General features: G+C 56.4%; 1 protein-coding gene across 1 annotated transcript; it reads left to right on the top strand.

Annotated features, from left to right (window-relative positions):
• Nucleotides 1-804: 804 nt before the first annotated feature.
• On the top strand, nucleotides 805-17351 carry MYO1G (myosin IG). Its single transcript, XM_004045409.5, has 22 exons — nucleotides 805-1142; nucleotides 2941-3149; nucleotides 3355-3448; nucleotides 4363-4528; nucleotides 4784-4837; nucleotides 7786-7896; nucleotides 8223-8339; nucleotides 8950-9174; nucleotides 9272-9417; nucleotides 9855-9969; nucleotides 10134-10304; nucleotides 10526-10596; nucleotides 12054-12128; nucleotides 12275-12407; nucleotides 13175-13341; nucleotides 13733-13940; nucleotides 14153-14376; nucleotides 14924-15068; nucleotides 15494-15598; nucleotides 15851-15964; nucleotides 16891-17045; nucleotides 17120-17351. Exons 1-22 carry the CDS (start codon nucleotides 1048-1050, stop codon nucleotides 17274-17276), a joined length of 3057 nt encoding a protein of 1018 aa, XP_004045457.1. The 5' UTR covers nucleotides 805-1047; the 3' UTR covers nucleotides 17277-17351.
• Nucleotides 17352-26382: the final 9031 nt, after the last annotated feature.

The raw sequence follows: 26382 nt of genomic DNA, 5'->3' as shown, positions 1-26382 counted from the left end.
ACCTGCCCCAGTCTGTCCTGGGATGAAAAAGAACTTTTTCCAGTCTGCCTGGAAGCTAAGAGAACTGCACCCCTCCCACTTCTTCCAGGAGCACTAAGTGTCAGGAATGCAGTGTCTGGAGATTTTGGCCACTCCCTAAATGCAGCCGCTCCCCAAATGCACTGCCTCATCTTCAAAGTGCAGGGACAGCAGCTCTGAGATGAGGCCGCAGGGCTCCAGGCATGTGCCTGGTCCTCACTGCAGTTTATGGGGGATCGGCTGGACACAAGTACAAGGCAGAGGACAGTTAGGGGCACAGGGGTCCCACTGAAGGCCAGCCCCATGCAGAGGATGCTCTGGGGTCCTCTGTCCCTCCCCCGTGGCTGGGGTGGGGAATTGCAGTGCTAGGACCACTGGCCCTTGGCAGGTCACACAAGAAGCTTTGCTCGTCTACACCCCAGTGTGGCCTTCAACTTCAAAGAAGGCTGTTGCCCCCACCCCAAAGGCCTGGGCATTAGGATCCTTTTTCATTTTTGTATTAATGTACAATGTACATACAGTATATTGCATCTAGTGTTCAGTTCTGACTTGAGAGACACACACAGCCAGGTAACCAAGATTACGTCAAAAAATCTTTCTTTAAAGTCCCACAAGTGACTCTAACGTGCTGCCAGGGTTGGAAGCCAACCCACGGAGTCTTGTCTCCTGCTTGTGGGTGGAGGGGAGCTTCCGAAGGAGGCCAGCGAAGAACCCTCCAAAGCGGGGAGGACCCAGCATCCGGCCCCTCACCCCTGGCATGCAAACGGGTCAGACCGTTAGGCACAGCCTCCTTGTGGGGCGCAGGGACAGGAAGCAGGGTTTAGAGCACCTCGAGGGGGAAGGAGTGGCAAGTGCGGAGGGCAGCCCCTCCCAGGACTAGAACCCACTTCCTACTTTACACCAGCACTGGAGGAGGCTGGTGGGGCAGGGCGGGGGCGGTGGGGCCTCCCCTAGCCTTCCCTCCCCCTCTCCTCCACTGTCCTTCCAGCAGGCACAGGAAGGTGAGGCAAGGTGTTTCCAGCCGGCAGGATGGAGGACGAGGAAGGCCCTGAGTATGGCAAACCTGACTTTGTGCTTTTGGACCAAGTGACCATGGAGGACTTCATGAGGAACCTGCAGCTCAGGTAGGCCCAGGGCAGGAGGCAGTGGCTCCCCTCCTCCAGGGTCTCCCACTTTGCGTCCTCGCAGAGACCTGAGGGAAAGAGGAAGGCACGCTGCTGTCCAAGGGAGGGGGCAGTGGCACACACCCACCCAGACCAGATGGGGCTGAAATGAGCGCCTCAAAGCACGGCCCCAGGGGACAGGAACAGACAAGAAGGCAACTGTCCCTGTCAGGGCTGGCAAGTCAGCACCGGAGCTGCCCACCACCTCAACCCACCCCTGCCTCCCACACAGTCCAGGCATCTTCTGCCCCTTCTTTCCTGCCCGACGGGGCCAGGGCATGACACTTCTTGGACAGATAGGTACCAGGCACTATCTTTCCAGGAGGGACCAGGGGCACCTCCCTCCAGCCACTTCCCAGCCAGTTGTTGACGCTCCCTCGATGCGTCTCATCCATGGAGCCTGGCCTGAGCCCTGGGGACACTGAGATGAAGCAGTCAGGCTCCACCCTAGGGTCCAAACATTCCCACCAAGTTGAGGTGACATTCTCCTGGGGTACATGGAGTATCACAGGACACAGTTGGTAGAAGTGATATTGGAGCCCAATTTACCATCAAGGAGGGCAGGTGGAGGGCAGGGAGAAGCCCGGGAGGTAGGGGCATGGCACAGTAGGGTGGCCATGCAGGCAGCTGGGCTTCCTGCCAGGACTCCCAGGGAGGGGCAGAAGGCCACTTGCTGTGTGCTCCGGAAGCTCCCTGGGGAGAGCTTGGGGACCAGGATCCCCACTAAGCACAGAAGTCAAGAGACCACGAGCCTGGCCCAAAGAGGAGGGCTAGCCAGGATGTGAGCTAAGCACTTTGTGCACATTGTTCTACCTCATTCTTATAAAATGAGCTTATGAAACATTGTCCTCTCTATTTTGATGAGGAGAACACTGAGCCCTGGAGACGTGGGTGACTTGTGCCCTCATCCCCAGCTTGTAGGAGGATGGGAGCTAGGCCCAGGAAAACCCATGTCAGAGGTGGTGGAGAAAGAGGAACCTCAGGACAGGCCCACCCAGGACAGGCTGCCGGGAGACAGAGCCATCCAGGGAAGGGTGGGTACCACACACCAAGGGGAGATGGGTCTGAGGTGCAGGCCTGCCAGTCCTCCTCCCAGGGGCAGAAAGGTCAAGAGAAGGGCAGACATCCACCCCCACTGGTGACCAGGTTTGTGAAGGAAAGGGTCAAGAAGTCTGAGGCTGTGCCAGGGGAGAGGCAGCAGCCACTGGCCACAGGCTGGGGGATGGGGGGTGCAAAGACAACGACATCAACCCCCTCCCTGTCATCTGGGTGGGGCTGGGTGGGGTCCCCTTTTGTCTCTGGGTTCCCGCCCAGGCCTTGAGACAGGAAACAGCCGAGGAGGCCCCTCCTTCCCCTCCCAGCCCAGTCACTTCTTCTCAACCCCATCTCCCCATCTGCCCTGCGGGGTTCACCCCAGGAGCCTGCCCTGGCTCACGGCACCCAGTGCAGTCTTGGGCAAGTCTGTTTCCTTTGCAAAATGGGTGGCCATGTTTCCAGTGACCTTGGGACCCCTGGGGAGACCACTGTGGACCCCAAACTCTATGCCGCAATGGAGACAGTCTCTGAGTGGCTCGGCTCACCCAGGATGGCACCAGGGAGACGCAAGGTCAACACCTGCCCCCTTCTTCCTTCTCCACTCTCAGCCCGTCAGGGTGGGAGCGCTGGCCTACTGGGGCCAGGCCCTGATATGGGCTCTGGCGAGAGGCCTGTGGGTGCCTGTAAGCCTGTGAGTGCTGAGGCCTACCCCTGCTGTGTCCAGGTTCGAGAAGGGCCGCATCTACACCTACATCGGTGAGGTGCTGGTGTCCGTGAACCCCTACCAGGAGCTGCCCCTGTATGGGCCTGAGGCCATCGCCAGGTACCAGGGCCGTGAGCTCTATGAGCGGCCACCCCATCTCTATGCTGTGGCCAACGCCGCCTACAAGGCAATGAAGCACCGGTCCAGGGACACCTGCATCGTCATCTCAGGTACCTGTCCCTGCCGCCGGGCCCCCACCCTCGGCATCTTCATTTGTGAACATTTGGGAGGGCCATTAGAGCATCTCCTGTGCCCTGTGTCCTGACGGGGGCCCTAGGACCCCATCTTGCCAGTCTTGGGGGTGTGAGTGGGCACAGGGAGCTGGGCTAAGAGAGCGAACCTGGCTGATTCTCTCAACTCTGGTCTTTCCGGCAGGGGAGAGTGGGGCAGGGAAGACAGAAGCCAGTAAGCACATCATGCAGTACATCGCTGCTGTCACCAATCCAAGCCAGAGGGCTGAGGTGGAGAGGTGAGCGGCAATGGGCAGCCCTGGGCCTCAGCATGGCAGGCCAGGGACCTCAGTGTGGCAGGAAGGGCTGGCTCTGGGGAGCGAGAGACGGCAACTGGAGTCTAGCTCAGGTCAAGTTCAGTGGGAACTTGGGAAGTTTCCAGATAATGCCAACACACCCAGAGGTGAGACAGGGTGACCCATGCCAAGGACCTCTCCTTGGGTGGGTGAGACCTAGCCAAGGTACTGGGCCTACCAGCTGGGAGGAGGCAGCAGCCACAGGTAGGATGAGGAGAAGTGCAGCAGGGCCCAGAGATGCTTGAAATGGCTCATGGACAGGACAGCAGGCGGATTCCATGGAAACCTGGAGAAGCTGGCAGGCCCTGGCCAAGATGGCCAAGCATGCCAGGTGGCTGTGTGGGTGATGGCCAGGAGCCTTGAAACCAGGAAACCTGTCCCTTATGGAAGCAGCTTCCTCTGTCAGTGCCTGTCTCTTCCTATCAAGAGGCAGCGAGATGGGATTCAGGGGGGACAAGCAATGTCAGTTCCTGAGCACATATGGCCAGTACCACTACCCACCCCTGCAGCTAGAGGTCTAAAGCCCAGTGGTCAGAACAGCCCCTCCTCCCCAGGCTGCAGCTGAGGCCTGGGAGGGGAAGAGGTGGCTGTGAGAAACAAGGACCTCAATGCTACACAGACCATGCTGAGCACAGCCAGCCTGGCAAGTGCATTTCCCAGCCTCTCAGAGGTGAAGTGACCGTCACACAACCTCAGAGGCAACACTGGGCGAGGCCAGGCCATTGGTTCCCTCTCAGCAAGTTCAGAGGAACTCATCCTGAGATGCTGTGATTTCTGTTGGGAAGACTCAGGGGCAGGGACAGCATTCCCCAGATGGGAAGTCTTTGCCTTAAGCCCCAGCCCCTCTGCCCTGACAGGGTCAAGGACGTGCTGCTCAAGTCCACCTGTGTGCTGGAGGCCTTTGGCAATGCCCGCACCAACCGCAATCACAACTCCAGCCGCTTTGGCAAGTATATGGACATCAACTTTGACTTCAAGGGGGACCCGATCGGAGGACACATCCACAGCTACCTACTGGAGAAGGTGGGCAGGTGGGCTGAGGAGACCTCCATGGGGAGCCCTGGCTGAGACCCATCCCAGGCCTGGGAAGGTACCCATCCCAACGGTGCAGCTTAGGAGGGCTGGGCTCTCTCTCCCTGTGGCCCTTCTCTGGGCCTCAGTGTCCTCATAGTCAGGACTCTCTGACCCCCAGCCTGCCTTGCACCTGGGAATGCTCAGATGGGTCCCCAGGGTCAGACTCCTTCCCAGGCCTGAGTCCATCTGCCCCTCTCTCCTCAGTCTCGGGTCCTCAAGCAGCACGTGGGTGAAAGAAACTTCCACGCCTTCTACCAAGTAAGCCCTGAGGGCAAGGGGAGGTGGAAAAATGGGGTGGGGAAAGGGAGGGCAGCAAGCTGGACCAGCTTGTGACCCTTCCGTCACTACCCCAATTCCCCCTCTCTGCCCACTCAACCCCACCTAGCCCATCGTCCTCACTCCCCACCACACTCACCCCAACCAGTACCCCACACCCCACAAACGAGGGTGTGAGCTTGCAGGGAACAAAAGCAGGATGTCCCCTTTATCTGAGACACCTCCAGATGAGGGCTCTCTGGGACCCATAAAGTGTCTCTGTGAACAATAAGCTCCCCACGAGGTGGGCTTCCCCTGGGATTACAGGCAGTGTCTCTAGTGGTATCAGAGCTCAACACTGAAGTGGTGCTCCTGGGGACACGGGCATTGACTCTGAGCACCTCTGTGAGATAGGCGTGCCCAGGGACTGTCTCCACAAGCTTTGACACCCCACTGAGGTGGGAGCTCCCTGGAAACAAACAGTGTCTCTGCAGTCTCAGAGCTTGACACTGAAGTGGAGCTCCCTCGCACACCAGCGGTGTGTTTGCAAACTGTGGGCTGCCCACTGTGTCCTCTGGGACACAGACAGTGTTTCCACAGACTCCGAACTCCCCCACTGAACTGGGAGCACCCTATGACTGGAGCAGTGTCTCTAGGGACTTGGAGCTCCCCGCTGAGTTAGGAGTTCCCTGCAGCACAGACATGGTCCCCACCAACTCTCAGCTCCCCAGTGCAGTGGGAGCTCCCTGGAACACAGCAGTTTCTCCCTGGTACACAGGCGGTGTTTCCATGGATTCTGAGCTCCTTACTGAGGTGGGAGCTCCCTGAGACAAGCACAGTGTCTCACAGACTCTGTGCTCCCCATGAGACAGGAGCTCCCTGGGTAGCGGGCAGGGTCTCCAGGGTCTATGAACCGCCCGCTGAGGTGGGAGCCTCCTGGGATGCAAGGAGTGCCTTTAAGGACTCTGAGCTTCCATGGTGTGGTGCTCCCTGGGACACCGCAGTGTCTTCACGACTCTGACTTCCCACTGAAGTCACACTCTCTGGGACACAGCAGTGTCTGTAAGGACTCTGAGCTCCATTGAGGTGGGAGCCCCCTGGGCTGTCTTTCCAGTGAGTCTGCGCTGAGGTGGGAGCTCACTGGGAAACCAGTAGTGTCTCTGTGGACTCTGACCTTTATTTGAGGTAAAAGCTCCCTGAGACACCGGCAGTGTCTCCACAGACTCTGAGCCTCCCCCTGGTGGGAGCCCCTGGGAACACAGAGGGCGTCTCCACAGACTCTGAGCTCTCACTGAAATGAAGCTCCCTGGGACTCCAGCAGGATCTCCACAGACTCTTACCTCCCCACTGAAATTGGAGATTTTGGGACATGGGCAGGGTCTCCACGGATTCAGAGTTCCCCCGTTGAAGGGGGAGTTCGGTGGCACATGGGCATTGTCTCTAATGACTCTGAGCTCCTGGCTGAGGGGATTGCTCCCTGGGATGTTGCCAGGGTCTCCACAGACTCTGAGCTCCCCATGAGATGGGAGCTCCATAGGATTTGGGCAGGGTCTCCATGAACTATAAACTCTCCACTGAGGTGGGAGCTCCCTGGGACACAGAGAGTTTTTTTCAGACTCTGAACTCCCATGAAATGGAGCTCTTTGGAGCATGGACAGTGTCTTTAAGGACTCTGAGCTACCCACCGAGGTGGGAGCTCAGTGGGACATGTGAAGCAGTGTCTCCACGGACTCTGGGCTGCCCACTCAGGTGGGCTGTGTCTTGGACACAGGCACTGTCTCTATCAACTTTGGGCTCTGCTCTGAGGTAAGAGCCCCCTGGGACAGGGGCACTATCTCCTTGGACTTTGAACTCCCACCAAAGTGGAGCTCACTGGGACAGTGGCAACGTCTCCACGGATTCTGAGCTCCTGCTGAAGTGGAGCTCCCTGGGAATCAGTCAGTGTCCAAGAACTCTGAGCTTCCCTGAGGTGGGAGCCCTCTGGAACACAAGGAGTGTCCATGCAGACTCTGAGCTTCAATGAAGTAGGGCTGTCTGGGACACTGGCGGTGTCTCTATGGTCTCTGAGCTCCTCACAGAGCTGGGAGCTCCCTCGGACATGGGCGGTGTCTCCACAAACCCTCCATTCCCCTATGAGGTGGAAGCTCTCTGCGACATGACCATTGTCTCTGTGGAATCTGAGCTTCCCACTAGTGGGAGCCCCTTGGGACACAGGGCAGGGTCTCCACAGACTCTAAGCTCCCACCGAAGTGGAGCTCTCTGGAATAACAGCAGGATCTCCACAGACTCTTACCACCTCCAGTGAAGTGGGAACTTTTGGGACACAGGCAGTGTCTCCATGGACTCTGAGCTCCCTGCTGAGGTGGGAGTTCATGTGGCACCAGTTGTGTCTCCACAGATGCTGAGCTCCCTAGGACATGGGCTCTCCCTGGGTGGAGAGCAATGTCTCCACGGAACCTGTGCTCCCTACTGAGGTGTGAGCTTCCTGGGACAGGGGCAGGGTCTCCAGTAACTCTGAGCTCCCACTGAAGTGGAGCTCCCTAGGATTCTGCAGTTTCTGCACAAACTCTTACCTCCTCACTCAGTGGGAGGTTTTGGGACCCGGGTAGTGTCTCCACATACTCTGAGCTACCCACTGAGGTGGGATCCCCCTGGGTCGAGGGCAATATCTCCACAGGGACTGAGCTCCCTACCAAGATGAGGTCTGGCACAAGAACAGTGACTTCATGGTGGAGTCATAGCTCCCACTGAAGTGGAGCTCCCTGACCCACTGAACAGCTGAATGGGGAGCTCGCTGGCACACAGAAACTGTTCACACTGTCTGACCTTCCCCCATGTTTGTTCATTCAATACTGGAAGGAAGCGCAAGTCTGTTTGTTCTCCTGCCTCTGTGTGTGTACAGGGGGACATCCTGGGAGCTTATTTGTCTAAAGGATGCCTGTGTCCTCTAGTTGCTGAGAGGCAGTGAGGACAAGCAGCTGCATGAACTGCACTTGGAGAGAAACCCTGCTGTATACAATTTCACACGCCAGGGAGCAGGACTCAACATGACTGTGCACAGTGTGAGTATGTGGGGCACCAAGGGCTCAAACTGGGCTCAGTGTCAGGGCTTGAGTGTGGTGGTAGGGAATGGGCAGCACTCAGCACAGGCCAGGGTGAAGTGAACTGTTTGGGTGAGTGGGGAGGGTGCTCGGGGTGGAGGGAAAATGGCTGATGGAGGGGACAGGGTGCAGGGGTGAGCAGGTGCTTAGGCTGGAGTAATCAGGGTTCAGGAAGGGGACAGGGGACAGGAGTGAGCAGGTGCCTAGGATGGAGGAATCAAGCCTCAAGGGGGACAGGTGTCCTGGGCCCAGTGTGGCTTTGGAGTGATGAATCCCTTCTACCCTAGGCCTTGGACAGTGATGAGCAGAGCCACCAGGCAGTGACCGAGGCCATGAGGGTCATCGGCTTCAGTCCTGAAGAGGTGGAGTCTGTGCATCGCATCCTGGCTGCCATATTGCACCTGGTGAGCCTGGCTCAGAAGCCTGGGAGGGCTACCTCCCCACAGGGGTTTCCCGGCTGGGAAGCACCCAGGGATGAGGAGGAGACTGGCTGGAGATGCCCCAGCAATGTGCTAGGCTGACTGCCTCTCCTGCAGAAGCTGAGCTGCTTGAGTGATGAGTTCAGTTGGTACATGGTCCAGACCCCATTCTTAGGGCCAGGTCAGCCAGGCACAGTAAAAGCTGAGCATCATGCAGACTGCCTCTTAGTGCAGTCATGAGCTGTGTGGCTTTGGGTGCATTTACTCAGTGCCTCTTGGCCTCAGTTCTCTCTAAGCGGCATGAGGAGTAAGTAGTGCAGGGCTCCTCTGGCTGTGGGAGGATGCGATGGGGTCATTCACATGTCATTTGGACTCGAGGCCTCAAGGCCTTGGCAGAGACTCTGGTGTGCCCATGCCCCCTTCCCCCAGTCTCTGGCTGTGTCTGTGCCCATGGTGAGCAGCTGACCATGCTGGTCTGAGAAGGGGCTGTACTCTACCGCATCCATGTCACCTGCTTTCCTTCCTCCTTGTCCAAAGTTGTCCAGGCTCTTTTGGGACATGGAGTCCGGACTGTTCATGGTTTTCCCATCACCAGGGAAACATCGAGTTTGTGGAGACGGAGGAGGGTGGGCTGCAGAAGGAAGGCCTGGCAGTGGCCGAGGAGGCGCTGGTGGACCATGTGGCTGAGCTGACGGCCACACCCCGGGACCTTGTGCTCCGCTCCCTGCTGGCTCGCACAGTTGCCTCGGGAGGCAGGGAACTCATAGAGAAGGGCCACACTGCGGCTGAGGCCAGCTATGCCCGGGATGCCTGTGCCAAGGTACTTTGGGGGCAGGCACAGGGAGGGAAGCCCAGGAGGCCTTCATGGGGGAGGCCAGGCCAGAGGCAGCAGGAAGCAGGGTGTTCCTATCCCCCAGGCAGTGTACCAGCGGCTGTTTGAGTGGGTGGTGAACAGGATCAACAGTGTCATGGAACCCCGGGGCCGGGATCCTCGGCGTGATGGCAAGGACACAGTCATTGGCGTGCTGGACATCTATGGCTTTGAGGTGTTTCCCGTCAACAGGTGGGTGGCTGGCCAGCTACATCTCCACCTCTGACACCCAGCGGCTTTGCCCACTTAGTTCTGGAAAGCTCGGCTGGGGCTGGGCAGCAGGAATGTCGGGGTTTCTCCCGGCTGGTCCCTGGGCCCAAGGCTCATGCCTCCCAGACCTGCCTCACCTGCACCCTCTGACCATTGATGTCCTGATGGAAGGCAGAATTACGGGGCATGAGTAATTCCTGGTCGTGACTCCCAAGTCCACTCCAGAACGTGCATGCAGGAGGTGTGGGTGGGGTAAAGGAGTCCAGGGCAGGGATGCATAAGCCACAGGGAAGCCACACAGGGTGCTGGCACCAGAACCCTCGATGAACATTAGCAGAGATGTTCAGGGGAGCAGCCACCCATTACCATGCACTCCACAAGCAGCGACCTCCCCTCTGAAAGGCCCACCCCACCCCCAGTTTCGAGCAGTTCTGCATCAACTACTGCAACGAGAAGCTGCAGCAGCTATTCATCCGGCTCATCCTGAAGCAGGAACAGGAAGAGTACGAGCGCGAGGGCATCACCTGGCAGAGCGTGAGCACTGTGGCCTGGAGGGAGGCCAGGCAGTGGGCTGTGGAGGGGCCTCAGCCCATGGGGAGGGGCCCGGGCTGGCCTGACAGGTGGCTGAGTGTGGGGCGGAGGAGGGGAGGTGGCCTGAAAGGCCTTAGGAGCTTCCTTGCTGGCTGCCTTTGCCCCAGGTTGAGTATTTCAACAATGCCACCATTGTGGATCTGGTGGAGCGGCCCCACCGTGGCATCCTGGCCGTGCTGGACGAGGCCTGCAGCTCTGCTGGCACCATCACTGACCGAATCTTCCTGCAGACCCTGGACACGCACCACCGCCATCACCTACACTACACCAGCCGCCAGGTGTCCCCGGCTGTCCCAGTGCCGCCACAGTGGGCTGGTGGGACCTGCCCCACAGGCACCACGCTGCCCATGCCTCGTGGGGCCTGGTTGGGGACCCAGCTTTGGTGCCATTGTCGTCACTGTGGCAACCTTCTCTGCCCTGGAGGTGGGGAGGCAGGGCTATCCCTTCATACAGACCCCCCACATACCTTTTGTGCCTTGACCTCAGCCTGTCCCCATAGCTCTGCCCCACAGACAAGACCATGGAGTTTGGCCGAGACTTCCGGATCAAGCACTATGCAGGGGACGTCACGTAAGGGCCCCCTCCCACCCACATCCCTGGCTTTCCCACAGGCAGCATGGCATGTGTCATGGGGCAGGAGCGCTTCAGGGGAGTGGCTGGGAGACAGGTGTTATGGCCCCTTCTGCCACCCCCACCCCTTTAAGACACTGAAAACATGCCGGACAGCAGATTCACAAGTGAAGAGCAGGAAACAGGGTTTGAGGATAGTGGTTAACCATGGCTGCATTCTTCTGGGAGCCTTTAAAAAATACCCACGTATCATGTCTGGGCCCAACCCTATACCAGCATCTGTGGGGTGGGGGGCTTCAGGCTGGTGATGTGGGGGTGGGGAGGGAGTGGAAGGTGCAGGGGGGCCAAGATTCTGCATTTCTAACAAGCTCCCGGGTGAGGCCTCGCTACCGTACTTGGACCATGCTCCCAGTGCCAAAGCCCAGGTGTCTTCAGGGGTTGTCATGATGGCTATTAACTTATGTGTTGCTTGCCGCATCCCAAAACGATTTAAGGTGACTCACATCGAGGTACAAGTGTTTCATGAGAACTTCTCAAGGAGAGGAAATAGAACAGATGATGACGACAAAGCAGCCCAATATCATCTACCTTTATCTGTTCGCAAAATCTACACTCATGAGGTCACTCATGCCTGTAACCCCAGCACTTTGGGAGGCCAAAGTGGGTGGATCACCTGAGGTCAAGAGTTCGAGACCAGCCTGGCCAACATGGCAAAACCTCATCTGTACTAAAAATATAAAAATTATCCGGGCATGGTGACGCGTGCCTGTAATGCCAGTTGCTCGGGAGGCTGAGGCACAAGAATTGCTTGAACCTGGGAGGCGGAGGTTGTGGCGAACTGAGATCGCACCACTGCACTCCAGCCTGGGCAACAGAGTGAGACTATTTCTCAAAAAAAAAAAAAAAAAAAATCCATTCCCTGAGCCTTCACAGGTGCTGCAGTTGGAGCCAAGATTTGGCACTGACCTTTCTAGCAGTCCAAGAACTAGACAGTGATTCTGAGGCTCTCAGTGCCCACAGATCAAAATAGGCCCAGGACTCAGGAGTTCCTAGTCATAGTTGTAGTCACTGATGTTTATCAAAATTCAGTAGGCGCTGTTCTGAGCAACCGATGTACACTGAAGCACAGAGAGGTTGAGTGGCTTAGGCAAGGTCACACAGCATGCATGTGGTAGAAGCAGGACTCGGTGCTAGGACATTTGGCTTCAGAGCTAGGGGCTTAACCACTCGATTCATCTTCCAAGAGAGAAATGTCTCCTGAGGGAGGGAGTCTTACATGATGAAAGAGAAAGCAGGTGTGAGGGGGAAGGAGGAGAGGAGCCAAGGCAGAGGGAGGAAGAGAGACTGACCTATGGGAACAGAGGCAGATGGGAAGAGAGTGGGGGCTGCTGGGGTCATTAGCACTCTGGCCTGGCAGCCCCGGCCCCTGCTCCCTCACCAGCCCTGGCTTCTGGTAGGTACTCCGTGGAAGGCTTCATCGACAAGAACAGAGATTTCCTCTTCCAGGACTTCAAGCGGCTGCTGTACAACAGGTGAGCATGGCTTGCTGGGCACCATAGGGAGGGCCAGGGCCCTGGGGCCCCAGAGACTCTGGGGTCAGGCATTGACTAGCGTCAGGACGGGGGTGGGCAGGGCTGCTCTCCCAGAGGATGGCTGGGAATTCGGCCTGTGTCTGCAGCACGGACCCCACTCTACGGGCCATGTGGCCGGACGGGCAGCAGGACATCACAGAGGTGACCAAGCGCCCCCTGACAGCTGGCACACTCTTCAAGAACTCCATGGTGGCCCTGGTGGAGAACCTTGCCTCCAAGGTATGTTCCACCCCTCTCCCACTCTGACTGTTCCGGATCCTTCTCTCTGTGCCCTCGGTGCCAAGTAGGGTCCCAACCACCTCTGTACATCATAGTGGTGGGGAGAGGGTTCTTGTCCTGTCTGTATGAGCCACATCTGCTCCAGCAGTGGACCCCACCCACTGCACAGGTGAGATGTGGGGCCTCAGGGGCTGGGCTGAGGCTTGATCAATCATGGGGAACCCAGGCTTCTCCTCGCCCCATTGTCTCTTGAACAGGGAGGGGTTTGGGGAGACCCTGCTGAGAAGCTGGCTTGGCCCAGCCCAGCTCTTGGCAAAAACCCAGGATTCTTCTGGCAGGTGGAGCCAGAGAGACAGGAAACTGGCACAAGCTTTCTTGGGGAGCTTTGGGTCAAAAGTCAGAAGAGGAACAGGTGAAGGGTCGGGGAGAGGACATGTTAGGGTGAGCTTAACAACAGAACATCCAGAGATGTCAGCCCCTTTTGGAAGCAGAGAAGGAAGGCAGATGGGACGAGGCCTGCTCCTGCCCCTGCCACACCCACCCCCCTGCCCCCCCGACCAGGGGCTGGAACCTGGCTCTGAACCTGGCCTTGCTGGCCTCTGCCCAGCACTTAGGGCTTCCAGGGCCCTTGTTCTGCTGATTTCCCTTCTTTGTTCCCAACTCTTCTCCTGGCCTGGGACCTTGAGGGGTTGGGAAGCCCCTGGTGTGGGACAGGGTGCACAGTGCTGCTGGCGCAGACCCTCTCCAAGTCCCCTCTGTCCCCGCAGGAGCCCTTCTACGTCCGCTGCATCAAGCCCAATGAGGACAAGGTAGCTGGGAAGCTGGACGAGAACCACTGTCGCCACCAGGTCGCATACCTGGGGCTGCTGGAGAACGTGAGGGTCCGCAGGGCTGGCTTCGCTTCCCGCCAGCCCTACTCTCGATTCCTGCTCAGGTACTGGCACCTGACACCCATCACTCCATGGGCCGTAGTCCCTGTGTGGAGTCCAAGGGGTAGGAGCAGAGGGTCCCCAAACAGCACGTCGCAAACATCGATACAAGCAGGAACCAGCACGCTGCTGGCCTCAAGACACCAAAATATCTGGGAGGACATGTGTGTGAGCACATGCATGTGGGGACATACAGGTGGGAACATGGGTATGAGGGCTGTGTGAGGACATGTATGTGAGGACATGTGTGTGGGAAGACACATGTGCACAGGTGTCATAAGTGCTCCAGGAACACACTCTGTATCCCTGCCATCTCCCCAGGTGTGGGGTGGGCAGGGTGGGCTCCATCATCTCTCCCCGAAGCCTGGGCCACACTGCCCTGTCCTGTGGTGACAGGTACAAGATGACCTGTGAATACACATGGCCCAACCACCTGCTGGGCTCCGACAAGGCAGCCGTGAGCGCTCTCCTGGAGCAGCACGGGCTGCAGGGGGATGTGGCCTTTGGCCACAGCAAGCTGTTCATCCGCTCACCCCGGACACTGGTCACACTGGAGCAGAGCCGAGCCCGCCTCATCCCCATCATTGTGCTGCTATTGCAGAAGGTGAGGTGGGCGGGGCAGGAAGACATCCACTATGGAGGTGGGGAAAGCTTGTGTCCCAGGGGCCACAAACACACTTGTAAGTTTCACAGAGGTCTCTGCTTGATGGAGACAGGCCAGGGAGTGCTCAATAAATGCTCAGGGCCAGGTTTGGGGCTAAGGGTTAGGGTCTGATTGAATTTGACTGCGTATCCCATCCCGCCTGGCCCACCCAGGCATGGCGGGGCACCTTGGCGAGGTGGCGCTGCCGGAGGCTGAGGGCTATCTACACCATCATGCGCTGGTTCCGGAGACATAAGGTGCGGGCTCACCTGGCTGAGCTGCAGCGGCGATTCCAGGCTGCAAGGCAGCCGCCACTCTACGGGCGTGACCTTGTGTGGCCGCTGCCCCCTGCTGTGCTGCAGCCCTTCCAGGACACCTGCCACGCACTCTTCTGCAGGTACTACTCTCAGCCCACCACACATTCCATTCAGCTGGCATCCACTGAACACCTTAACCCATCATCCCGGGCCTGCAGTGCCTGGATGGGAGATACACCAGCCCCCTTGATAGGTGGGAAGGTGGATGCTATGCCACATTAGCTGACTGCTCATGTCCCACAGTTGGTGCAGAGCCCTGACCATCTTGGGTACTGTGGTGGGCATTCAAGGTCCAGGGCTGCAGCCTGCAGGGGGAGGCCCATCAGGGCTGGGAAGTAAGGGGATTCTGCATCTGAGCGGGGTCTTGAGGGCTGAGTAGGAGTTCTCCAGAAGGAGGGGCACAGAGCATGCTCAGAACGGGAGGACACTGGGCAACTGCTGGTCCCTGGGTCACCTTCCAGGAACAAGCGTTAGGCACAAGGGGCCAAGGCCAGAGAGGCTGGCAGAGGTTGGGACATGAAAGGCAGGCAGCACCAGGCTGAGGGCTCAGCTTCCTCTGTGGAGAGGGGGCTCAGGGAGCACATGAACACATGGCCAGCATCTGTCTGACTATATGCCCTCTCCCAGGTGGCGGGCCCGACAGCTGGTGAAGAACATCCCCCCTTCAGACATGCCCCAGATCAAGGCCAAGGTGGCTGCCATGGGGGCCCTGCAAGGGCTTCGTCAGGACTGGGGCTGCCGACGGGCCTGGGCCCGAGACTACCTGTCCTCTGTAAGTGCCAGGCGAGTCCAGGGCTGCCAGGGGGAAGTGGGCTGCCAAAGAGGGCTCTCGGCTAATGCTGTGACCAGGTCCCCTCAGATGTCCTCTCCCAGGCCTGGGGTTGTCTGTCCCGGTGGCCCTGCACCTCAGCCCCTACCAGAGCTCTGCAAGGTCTCATCCTGGGCTTCAGGAGAAGTGGCCTTCAGGGGTGGGTGTGGATGACAGGAGGGCCAGGCTCAGATGCAGCCTAGAAGTCAACACAAGAGGGCTCTGTGCCCTCAGGAAATCCAGGGCTGCTCAGCTCACGCACAAGTCTGTGTGACTCAGTTTCCCGAGATGAAGAATAGCTATGCTGATTCACAGACAGCTGCTATCAATTGAGTCTGGTCCCATGACTCAATCCCAAGCAGCGCCCCCTCCCCTCCATCTGTCCTCAGGCCACTGACAATCCCACAGCATCAAGCCTGTTTGCTCAGCGACTAAAGACACTTCGGGACAAAGATGGCTTCGGGGCTGTGCTCTTTTCAAGTCATGTCCGCAAGGTTAGACAAGGGACAAGGATGGCTTCAGGGCTGTGCTCTTTTTCTAGCCACGTCTGCAAGGTTAGAAGCTGGTGCAGAGTTTTGGGGGGGCACTTGGGAGAAAATGGAGGCAACCCCAGCCCAGGCCCAGCTGCTCCTGACACTCCCGAAACTGTCGCCAGTGGGGAGGGGAGACAGTAGGGACTGCCGAGGCCTGGGGCCCTGGTGGGTGACAGGGCAGCACCAGCCTGGGTCCAGCCACCTCTCCCACAGGTGAACCGCTTCCACAAGATCCGGAACCGGGCCCTCCTGCTCACAGACCAGCACCTCTACAAGCTGGACCCTGACCGGCAGTACCGGGTGATGCGGGCCGTGCCCCTTGAGGCGGTGAGCAATGTGGGTTGGGAGTAGGGTGCAGCATCTGTGAGGGGCACTGCTGGGCTGCTCAGAGTCCTGCCTCAGTCTTCTCTCCCCTGTTTACCTGAGATGGCCCAGACCATCCTAAAACTCAGCGATGGTGGCACCCGTGCTGAAAATCCTGCAGTGGCTTCCCACGCCCACAGAGTGAAAGGTCTCATCCTGTGATCCCCACCAGCCCAGTCACCCCCCACCCCCACTCTCACACTCTAGCCAAGCCATATGGTCCCCTCTTCCAACTTGTGCCCAACTGGGGGTTCTCCCACCTGGGCATTCTGGGACCTGAGTCCCCGCCACAATGTTCTGGGTCTCCTGTGGGATACCGTCCTGGCCACTCCGTAACCTTCTGCGGAGCTCTGTGGCCTACTTGCTCCCTTCATTAGCAGCTGCTGTTCCCGTAAATTCTCTTTCCCACAAGACGGGGGCAGGGATCAAGGCCAGGCTACCTCTGGGTCTCCCACAGTTTCAGGGGTCCCATGACTGTCCCAATAGAAAGGGCGGTGAGTGCCTCGCTGTCTAATGCCACAGCCCAGAGCCGGCGTGGTTGTTTAAATGCAGTGAAAGTGACCTAGAACTAAAAACGGCTCCTCCAGGCAGTAGCACATGCAAGGGCTTAGCATCCACAGGTAAGCAGTGGCGGCCCTGTTGGACAGCAAGGATCTAGAGCCATCCGTCCTGGAGAAAATCGTATTGTGCAGCGTCCCGCCCAAGCTTCCCCCTGTCAGCAGGGCCCCGAGAGGGAGGAGGGGGCGGGGGGGGGGCTGGTGGCCCTGGCGAGGGTGGCGCTCCCCGGGTGCGGTTGGGGGTTCGGGAGAGGCTTCCTGGGGAGGGGGTGAGTCCGGCTAGGCTGGGGTGCGGGTTGAGGCGGCTGCACTCTGACCCCGCGCTCCGCTCAGGTGACGGGGCTGAGCGTGACCAGCGGAGGAGACCAGCTGGTGGTGCTGCACGCCCGCGGCCAGGACGACCTCGTGGTGTGCCTGCACCGCTCCCGGCCGCCATTGGACAACCGCGTTGGGGAGCTGGTGGGCGTGCTGGCCGCACACTGCCAGGGGTGAGTGCAGGCTGGGCGGTGGCGGGCACGAAGCCCCGGCCGCGTGGCCGCCCTGACCCCTCCTCCTGCCGCAGGGAGGGCCGCACCCTGGAGGTTCGCGTCTCCGACTGCATCCCACTAAGCCATCGCGGGGTCCGGCGCCTCATCTCCGTGGAGCCCAGGCCGGAGCAGCCAGAGCCCGATTTCCGCTGCGCTCGCGGCTCCTTCACCCTGCTCTGGCCCAGCCGCTGAGCGCCCGCACCCGCCGCACCCCGAGGCCGCCAATTGTCCGCCCCTCCCGCGCTGCAAATAAACCTTCTGAGTCAGCCCTCCTGCTCGCCGCTCCCGCCTCACCCGCAGGGGCTCCGGCCGCCTCCTCGGTCAGGTCCACCTGCGCCCGGCTCACCCGCTGGGGCCCCGACTGCAGGAGGCCAGGCGCCCCGGCTAGGGATAGGAGCTCGAGCTCTCGGAGTTAGCGCTATCCAGACGAAGCAGTGCCCTTTGTGTCCCAGCCTGCCCCGTCCACGCAGTGGTCCCCTGTTCATCTCCACAGGGCTCCTGGCCTTGTTCCTACCGGGCCACTGGCGAGGGCTTGGGGTTCATCTTCAGGCAGGGCTGGGGAGCACGCCTGGAGACAGAGCTGTCACGGGATGTGCTGCCAAGCCGCCGTGGCCCAGGGCTGACGCTATCCCGGCCGCGAGCTGTCCCTGTCCCTGCTGGATGTGGGTGTCTGAGGCGCTGGGACCGACCTCTGGAGCCTGGTAACTGAAGGACAGGCCCTGCGGCCAGAACTCCCAGCCTCCGGGAGCAGGGCCTGTGCCCTCGAAAGACCCACAGGGAGGCCTTGGGAGACCCCTGCAGCCCCTGGGCTGACCACCCCATCTCCAGGCCTACCCCAGCCTCAGCCTCCAGCAGCTCCGCCAGCCCTTCAGGGGCCCTCATGGCACCAGGCCCTCAGCCTCTCAGCCCTCAGGCCCTCAGCCCTCTGCCTCCCTCAGCCCCTCTGCCTCCCTCAGCCTCCTCAGCCCTCAGCTCTCTCAGCCCCTCAGCACCCTCAATCCCCCTCACCCCTTAGCCCTCAGCCTCCTTCAGCCCCTCAGCCCCTTCAGCTCCTCAGCCCCTCAGCCACTTCAGCCCCTCAGCCCCTCAGCCCTCAGCCCCTCAGCCCCTCAGCCCCTCAGCCCTCAGCTCCCTCAGCCCCTCAGCTCCCTCAGCCCCTCAGCCCTCAGCCCCCTCAGCTCCCCCAGCCCCTCAGCCCCTCAGCCTCCTCAGCCCCTCAGCCCCTCAGCCCTCAGCCCCCTCAACCCCTCAGCTCCCTCAGCCCCTCAGCCCTCAGCCCCCTCAGCCCCTCAGCCCCTCAGCCCTTAGCCCGCAGCCCCTCAGCCCTCAGCCCCCTCAGACCCCTCAATCCCCTCAGCCCTCAGCCCTTTAGCTCCTTCCTCTTTTCCATCAGTTGGTGTTCTCTGTGCCCCCAGAGCTGTGCTCTCCTCCTTCTTATGGGGCAACCTAAATTCAGAGAGCACCCTGGCTTGGTTTGCCACTCTGTTGTGTGGGCAGGTTCACGTCTTCCACCGGGGCCTTTGGGTGGCATATGACAGTTTGGGATTGTCCAGTCTCTGTACTTTCTGGGGCCTCTCCTGTTGAATGGCTAGGCACCTGCAGGTGTAGGGGCTCAGGGTCATCTCCGGCCTGCAGGTCAATGTCTTGCTGCTCATGTCCTGGGGAGGGCAGCTGTCTCCTAGCCCAACCCAAAAGCCCCCAGAAGCCTCCACACAGCCAGCTCCGGAGTCTGTCCCTGGCTTAGGTGGCTTCAGGGACTGGGCCAGGCACCTCCCTCACAGGGCAATCAGACATGAAGGGTACCTTTCAATCACACAATCCTAAACAGTCCTAGACATTAGGTGGGTCTTCTGCCCTCTGCAGGTGACCTCATCAGAGAGCCCGGCAGCATCTGCCCATTTCCTGTCTACATTCTCCTCCCTAGTGCACTCGGAGTGGGAGGAGAGCCCAAAGCTCCCCCAGATCTTTAGGAAGCCCCACTGTCAGGCTGAGTGGAGGGCCTTAGTGACAAGTTATAACTTCAGGGAAGTCCAGAGTGGGAGACACATCTGGGGTCCAGCTTGCTGGTGGGCACTCCCTGCTCATGCCCACAGCCTCGAGGGGAAAATGTCATAATTGACAGGTGGTTCCTGGGGTCCTGAGATCCAGCCCAAGGGATGGGACGACGTGCTAGGAAGGGGAAGGTGACAGAAGGTTCACATGCATCACACACCACTTTGACAAACCCATACATAGCGTTCACTATAGTGAATAGAAAAACTCACGAAGCACCGTAGTTCCAGCACTTTGCAAATATCCCCCACCCAATACCTTTGAGGTGAGAGTTACCATCATTGCCTAGTTACTGGTAAGAAAACAGAGGTTCCATGACGTGCCTGAGGCACTGAGGGGGATGATGTCAGGACTTGTGGCCGCACGTGCAGGCACATGCCCTCCATGTCACACCAATGCACTCACTTTGCAGATGGGGAGCGATGCCTGAGCACTGGGATGGCATCATTGGCTTGTGTTGGACAGTGCCTATATAGGAGTCCAGCTTCTACCCACTTGTTCCAGTCTATCCACATTTTCCACCAACAGAACGAGTTTACTAGAACCCTCTCCTCAAATTGGTACAAGGACTACATGACATGGCGTGCGATGACACACACACAGAGGAGATCCTTTTTCCAGGATGCGGGAAGAGGAGATCCCATACATGGGCTTGGGGGTGGCTTCCCTCACTGCAGTGTCCGGTCCCCCAGCAGCTCTGGGAGCAGGAGTGACTATCTCCGTTTTGCAGATGAGGAAACAGAACCATAAAGGTGACCTTTTTTCTTTTCCTTTTTTACATTTAAAGTTAAATTGGTCTCCCCTCAAAAAATGCTTAGACTTAATTATTTTAATTATCCTCACATATACTCCTCCGGCTTCTTTATTGAAGTGTAATTTACACACCATAAAACTTACCATTTGAAAACGTGCAATTCGGTAATCTTTAGTATATTCATAAGGTTGTGCAACCAACCAACACCATTATCTAATTTTAGAACATTTTCATCACCCCAAAACGAAACCCATACCCATCAGCAGTCACTCTTCATTACCTGGTAGTAATTACCTACCCCTACCCTCAGCCCTTGGAAACCACTAATGTACTTTCTGTTTCTTCAGTCATGCCTATTTTGGATATTTAGTATAAATGGAATCATACAATATATGGCCTCATCTGTCTGGCTTCTTTCACTGAGCATAGTGTCTTCAAGGCTCAACCATATCGTAGCATCTGTCAGTACTTCACTCTTCTATGTACTAATAATATTGCACTATATGGAGACACCACATTTTGTTTATCCATTCATCAGGTGATGGACATCTGGGTTGGCTATTATGAACAGTGGTGCTAGGAACATTTGTGTATAAGTTTTTGTGTGGACACATGTTTCCAATTCTCTTGGTATGTATCTAGGAGTGGAATCTCTGGGTCAAATGGTAATTCTGTTTTTGTTTGTTTTTTGCTTTGTTTTGTTTTGAGACGGAGTTTTGCTCTTGTTGCCCAGGCTGGAGTGCAATGGCGTGATCTCGGCTCACTGCAACCTCCACCTCCTAGGTTCAAGTGATTCTCCTGCCTCAGCCTCCCAAGTAACTAGGATTACAGGGATGCGCCAGCATGCCTGGCTAATTTTGTATTTTTAGCAGAGATGGGGTTTCTCCATGTTGGTCAGGCTGGTCTCAAACTCCCAACCTCAGGTGATCTGCCCACTTCAGCCTCCCAAAGTGCTGGGATTACAGGCGTGAGCCACTGGGCCAGGCCATCAAATGGTAATTCTATGTTTGACTTTCTGGGGAACCACCAGATGGTTTTTCAAAGTGGCTGCACCATTTTACATTCCCACAACTAATATATGGGGTTCCAACTTCTCTACATCTATGCCAACATGTTATTTTCTGAAGTTTTGGTGTTTTCTGTTTTTTGTTTTTTTCTTGAGATGGAGTCTCGCTCTGAGGCCCAGGCTGGAGTGCAGTGGCGCGACCTCGGCTCACTGCAAGCTCTGTGTGCCAGGTTCATGCCATTCCCCTGCCTCAGTCTCCCAAGTAGCTGGGACTACAGGCGCCCGCCATCACGCCCAGCTAATTTTTTTGTATTTTTATTAGAGACGGGGTTTCACTGTGTTAGCCAGGATGGTCTCAATCTCCTGACCTTGTGATCTGCTCACCTCGGCCTCCCAAAGTGCTGAGATTACAGGCGTGAGCCACCGTGTCCAGCCAAGTTTTGGTGTTTTTGTTTTGTTTTATTTTGTTTTTCTGAGACAGAATTTTGCTCTGTCTCCCAGGCTGGAGTGCAATGGCGCAGTATCAGCTCACTGCAACTTCTGCCTCCTGGGTTCAAGCGATCCTTCTGCCTCAGCCTCCCAAGTAGCTGGGATTACAGGTGCCCGCCACCATGCCTGGCTAATTTTTGTATTTTCAGTAGAGACAAGGTTTCACCATGTTGGCCGGGCTGGTCTCGAACTCCTGACCTCAGGTGATCCGCCTGCCTCAGGCTCCCAAAGTGTTTCTTTTTTTTTTTTTTTTTAATGGCCTTCCTAAAGGATGTGAAGTCTTACCTAATTGCAGTTTTGATGCACGTTTCCCTAATAATGAATTATGTTGGACAACTTTTCATGTACTTATTGGCCATTCATATATTGTCTTTGAAGGAATGTTTATTCAAAATTCTTTTTTTTTTTGAGATGGAGTCTCACTCTGTTGCCCAGGCTGGAGTGCAGTGGTGCGATCTCGGCTCACTGCAAGCTCCACCTCCCGGGTTCACACCATTCTCCTGGCTCAGCCTCCCAAGTAGCTGGGACTACAGGCACCCACCACCACGCCCGGCTAATTTTTTGTACTTTTACTAGAGACGGGGTTTCACCATGTTAGCCAGGATGGTCTCGATCTCCTGACCTCGTGATCCACCTGCCTCGGCCTCCCAAAGTGCTGGGATTACAGGCGTGAGCCACCGCACCTGGCCAGTTTATTCAAAATTCCTTGCCCCCACCCCACTTTTTCTTTTCTTTTCTTTTTCTTTCTTTTTTTTTTAGACAGAACCTTACTCTGTCACCCAGGCTGGAGTGCAGTGGTGTGATCTTGGCTCACTGCAATCTGTATCTCCCTGCAACCTCCGCCTCCCAGGTTCAAGCAATTCTCATGCCTCAGCCTCCCAAGTATCTGAGTCTACTGGTGTGTGCCACCACGTCCAGCTAATTTATATATTTTTTTGCAGAGACGGGGTTTCACCATGTTGGCCGGGCTGGTCTTGAACTCCTGGCCTCAAGCAATCCACCTGCCTTGGCCTCCCAAAATGCTGAGATTACAGGCATGAGCCACCACGCCCGGCCTCCCCCAACAACCCCCCTTTTTTTTTTTTTTTTTTTTTTTAAATTCATGGACTGTAGGCCATTCTCCAGTGGTCACCAGGGTGCTCCTTTTCCATTCAGGGAAAGGCCTGCTCTAGCCTCTGTCTGCTGTGACCCCCTCCCTGCCTGGTTGGAGAGGAGGGGCAAGCGCTCTGGCCAGACAGCAGGTTCTACAGCCATGTGGGTGCGTAAGCACCGCAGGTGGGCATTGACAAACTCATCCTCTCCAAAAACTGCTCCTGAGCCCCAGAAGGGTCAGAGCTTTGCCCACAAGCCCCCCTCCCCTAGAATGCAGCCATGTCTTCTGGAAGCTCTGTCCTGGCCTAAAGTGATGCTCAGCCCCCGGAGCTCCTGAAGAACAGATGGAGCAGTAACCCCTGGCTTGCTGTCACTCTGCTGCAGGGTCACAAGATACTTGAGCTGAAGGCCACAGAGAGCACTGTGATGCACTGGCCCTCCCAGGAGCCCAGACCCCACCTTGATGCGTGAGACGGATCTAGGGAAGATGCTGGGAGGGGCTGGAGAGAGGCGCTGCAGGCCAGGGTAATCAGAAACAAAACTGTCGTAGAATCCATTCTCTGTCTGTGTAGGTAGAAAAAAAAAAAGATGGAATATAGCATTAAGAGTGCTTGTGTCCTGCTAGTGGGATTGCAGGGAGTTTCTATCCTGTTTTTGCAGGTATTTTCCTATTTTCCCCCAAATTGCTACAATGAATGCTGCCAAGTCATGCCAGTTTATAGGTGGCAGGGTACAGAGTGGCTGTAGGCCAGGAGTTGTCTGTGCTCCCATGGTTCCCCCATGTGCTGAGCTCTCAGCAGAAGGGCAGTATTTCATCAGGGGTTGAGGCCAGCTCCATCTTGGACTAAAATAAGCAGCCTTGGACCAAGGCCACCCAGGACCAAGATAAGCAGCAGGGTGGGGGTAGGCAGCTTTCTGTTGACCCCTACCTGCCCCGTAAGCTAGCCAAAACAGTTGCCTCCATCCCTGTCAGTTGGGAGATGGTACTTTTTGAGGCTGGACCTGGGAAATTCAACCTGGCTTTGGTCAACATGCATATAATGGGGTGGGAATAGGCCTCATCTGTGGTGTGAGGCCTCCACCTCCAGCACCTGGTAGAGAAGTACAAGGGTACTGGCTCCCACAGAGCAGGGGCTGGGAGAAGTCCTGAGACTGAGAGGCCTGCACAAATCACTTTAGTAACACCCAATGCAACCAAGATATGCTCTTGCTTTTACTTTTGCTTGGAGAAAAAAATCCTTACAGGCTACAAAAGGTCAGAATATTCTAGAAAGCAAATCTGACGGAACATGACCATCTATTCAGTTTAAATCTTCACTGAGCTGAGCAAACAGAAGAATAATCCTGCAGATGGAGAAATGCCGCACATCACAAAGTCCGTATCATAGCAGTGTGAGGTTAGCTTCCCCAGGTCCAGTTCCCGTACACCATCCATTACTCTGCTCTGTTTATCAGAAAAATGTGCCACCAAGCAATCAATACATTTTCCAAGTGAACAAAACAGGACAGAAACCTCCCAGCTCTTCCTTAGCAGTAAGCCATGCTGAGTGTTCCTCCCCACACAGGGCTGACCTCACCACACTGCTGTGACCCCAGCCTGAGCAGAGGGAGACAGAGCAGAAAGGAATTGACCACAGCTGCTGCAAGGACAGGCTGAGTGTGGAGGTGAGAGCGCAGAGCCAGCAAGCAGCCTCTGAGTGTGAAAACCCATTAATCTCATGAATGAGGCTGGTGAGAAGCCACAATGGGTGGATGGGACAGGACCAAGTGTGGAGTAAGAGGCTGAGCACCAGAGAATGGCGCAGAGGCTTGGGAAGGCCAGGCTAGTCTAGGTGATTGTGACCACCCAGCTGTTCTGGGCTTGTCTGGAAAAAATGTGTTCTTAGGAAAGTGATAGTGCCATGGTTTGACTGTATCCCTTCTGAAATTCAGGTGTTGCCAATGTGCTGGTACTAAGAGGTGAGGCGTTTAAGAGGTTGGCCGGGCGCAGTGGATCTGTAATCCCAGCACTTTGAGAGGCCAAGGCAGGGGGATTACTTGAGGCAAGGAGTTCGAGACCAGCCTGGCCAACAAGGAGAAAATCTCTACTAAAAATACAAAAAATTAGCTGGGTGTGGTGGTGGGTACCTGTAATCCCAGCTAGTCTGGAGGCTGAGGCAGGAGAATCACTTGAATCCAGGAGGCGGAGGCTACAGTGAGCCAAGATCATACCATTTCACTCTAGCCTGGGCAACAAGAGCAAAACTCTGTCTCAAAAAAAAAAAAAAAAAGATGATTATGAGGACTTCTTCAGTAGTAATGGGATTAAGACCCTTACAAAAGAGGCTTCATGCAGCATTTGGCTGGTTTGCTCTCTTGACCTTCTACCTTTTGCCATGAGATGACACAGCAAGAAAGCCCCTTACCACATGCTGGTAACTTGATCTTGGACTTCCTAGCCTCCAGAACTGTGAGAAGTAAATTTCTTTTCATTATTAGTTACCCAGCCTGTGGTATTCAGTCATAGCAACACAAACAGACTAAGGCAGAAATTGATACCAGAAGTGGGGTGGTACCAAGAGTGGGAGGCTGAGGCAGGTGGATCACTTGAGGTCAGGAGTTTGAGACCAGCCTTGCCAACATGGCAAAACCGTGTCTCTACTAAAAATACAAAAATTAGCCAGGCGTGGTGGTGTGCACCTGTAGTCCCAGCTACTCAGGAGGCTGAGGCAGGAGAATCACTTGAACCCAGGAGGCGGAGGCTGCAGTGAGCTGAGAGCACGCCACTGCACCCCAGCCTGGGTGACAGAGCGAGACTCCATCTCAAAAAACAATTTTTTTAATAAAAAAAATTTTTTTAATTAGAGGAAAGGCCATCCTTGTTATACAATTGCTAAGAACTTTGCAGAACTGTGTTTGTGTCCTAGGACTTAACGTATGGAACGCAGAACTTGAGAGCTATGAACTAGGGTATTTGGCAGAATAAATCTCTAGGCAGCAAAATGTTTAGGATGGTGCATGGCTTCTCTTACCTGCTTATGGTAAAGTGAGATGCGAGAAAGACAGAGAAAGATGAAAGACAGAGTTTTTAATTAAAAGGGAAGTAGAATGTAAAGATTTGGAAAATTCCCAGCCTGGTCAGAATAGAAAGAATAAAAAAGTGTGTTTAAGAAAGAAAACTAAGGGTGTGGCCAAACAACCTTTAATCGGGAGATTATGGCTAGAAGGAAGCCAGGTACTATTCATCCAGACAATGGGAGAGTGACTTTGAAGGCATTCCAGATATCTTCAGGGCTGCTATACCCATCACAGGCTTAGAGCGATAAGGCCTTGAGGGCAGAACAGTTTCAAGGGAGGGGTCCAAGATGCCCAAGGGACCTTGGGGCTTACTGTCTAGGGCTACCTCAGGTCTCTGTTCCCCACTCTCGCACAGCAGTCCTTGGCCACCCCAGCTGTGGCTCAGGTGGGCTCGGGTGTGGCTGAGTTGCCATACCACAAGTGGGCTGCCCACTCAAGAGGACACAAGCAGTGAGCCTTGGTGGCATCAACATAGTGCTAACTCTGCAGGTGCACAGAGTGCACAAGCTGTAGAAGCATAGCTACCTTCACCTACATTCCAAAAGATGTCTCAAACAGCCTCAGGGTCCAGGTAGTGACTTGCTGCAGGGGGAGAGCCACAAATGAGAGCATCCGCTAGGGCAATGCTTAATGGAGCCATGGGAGTGGGGCTGCCCCCAAGACCTCAGACCTGTAAAGTCACCAGCGGACATGAAAATTCAATGCATGAAACTTGAGCATGGTCTGTGGCCAACAAAGCCATGGAGTCAGGGCTGCCCAAGGCCTTGGGAGCCCAACCCCTGCCCCACTCTGTTCAGATGGCAGGACATGAAGTCGAAGAAGATTGTTCTTCTTTTTTAATTTTTAAA

This window comes from Gorilla gorilla, chromosome 6 (genome assembly GCF_029281585.2).
Source record: "Gorilla gorilla gorilla isolate KB3781 chromosome 6, NHGRI_mGorGor1-v2.1_pri, whole genome shotgun sequence".
Classification (NCBI taxonomy): Eukaryota; Metazoa; Chordata; class Mammalia; order Primates; family Hominidae; genus Gorilla; species Gorilla gorilla.
This window is presented reverse-complemented; position numbering and strand designations above follow the sequence as displayed.

Bases quoted from the DNA above. Each gene is read 5' to 3' on its own strand.
- MYO1G (XM_004045409.5), top strand. From the start codon at position 1,048: ATGGAGGACGAGGAAGGCCCTGAGTATGGCAAACCTGACTTTGTGCTT. The intron at 9,175-9,271 runs GTACTTTGGGGG...CCTATCCCCCAG, and splicing joins CCCGGGATGCCTGTGCCAAG to GCAGTGTACCAGCGGCTGTT. The intron at 9,970-10,133 runs GTGAGCACTGTG...CCTTTGCCCCAG, and splicing joins AGGGCATCACCTGGCAGAGC to GTTGAGTATTTCAACAATGC.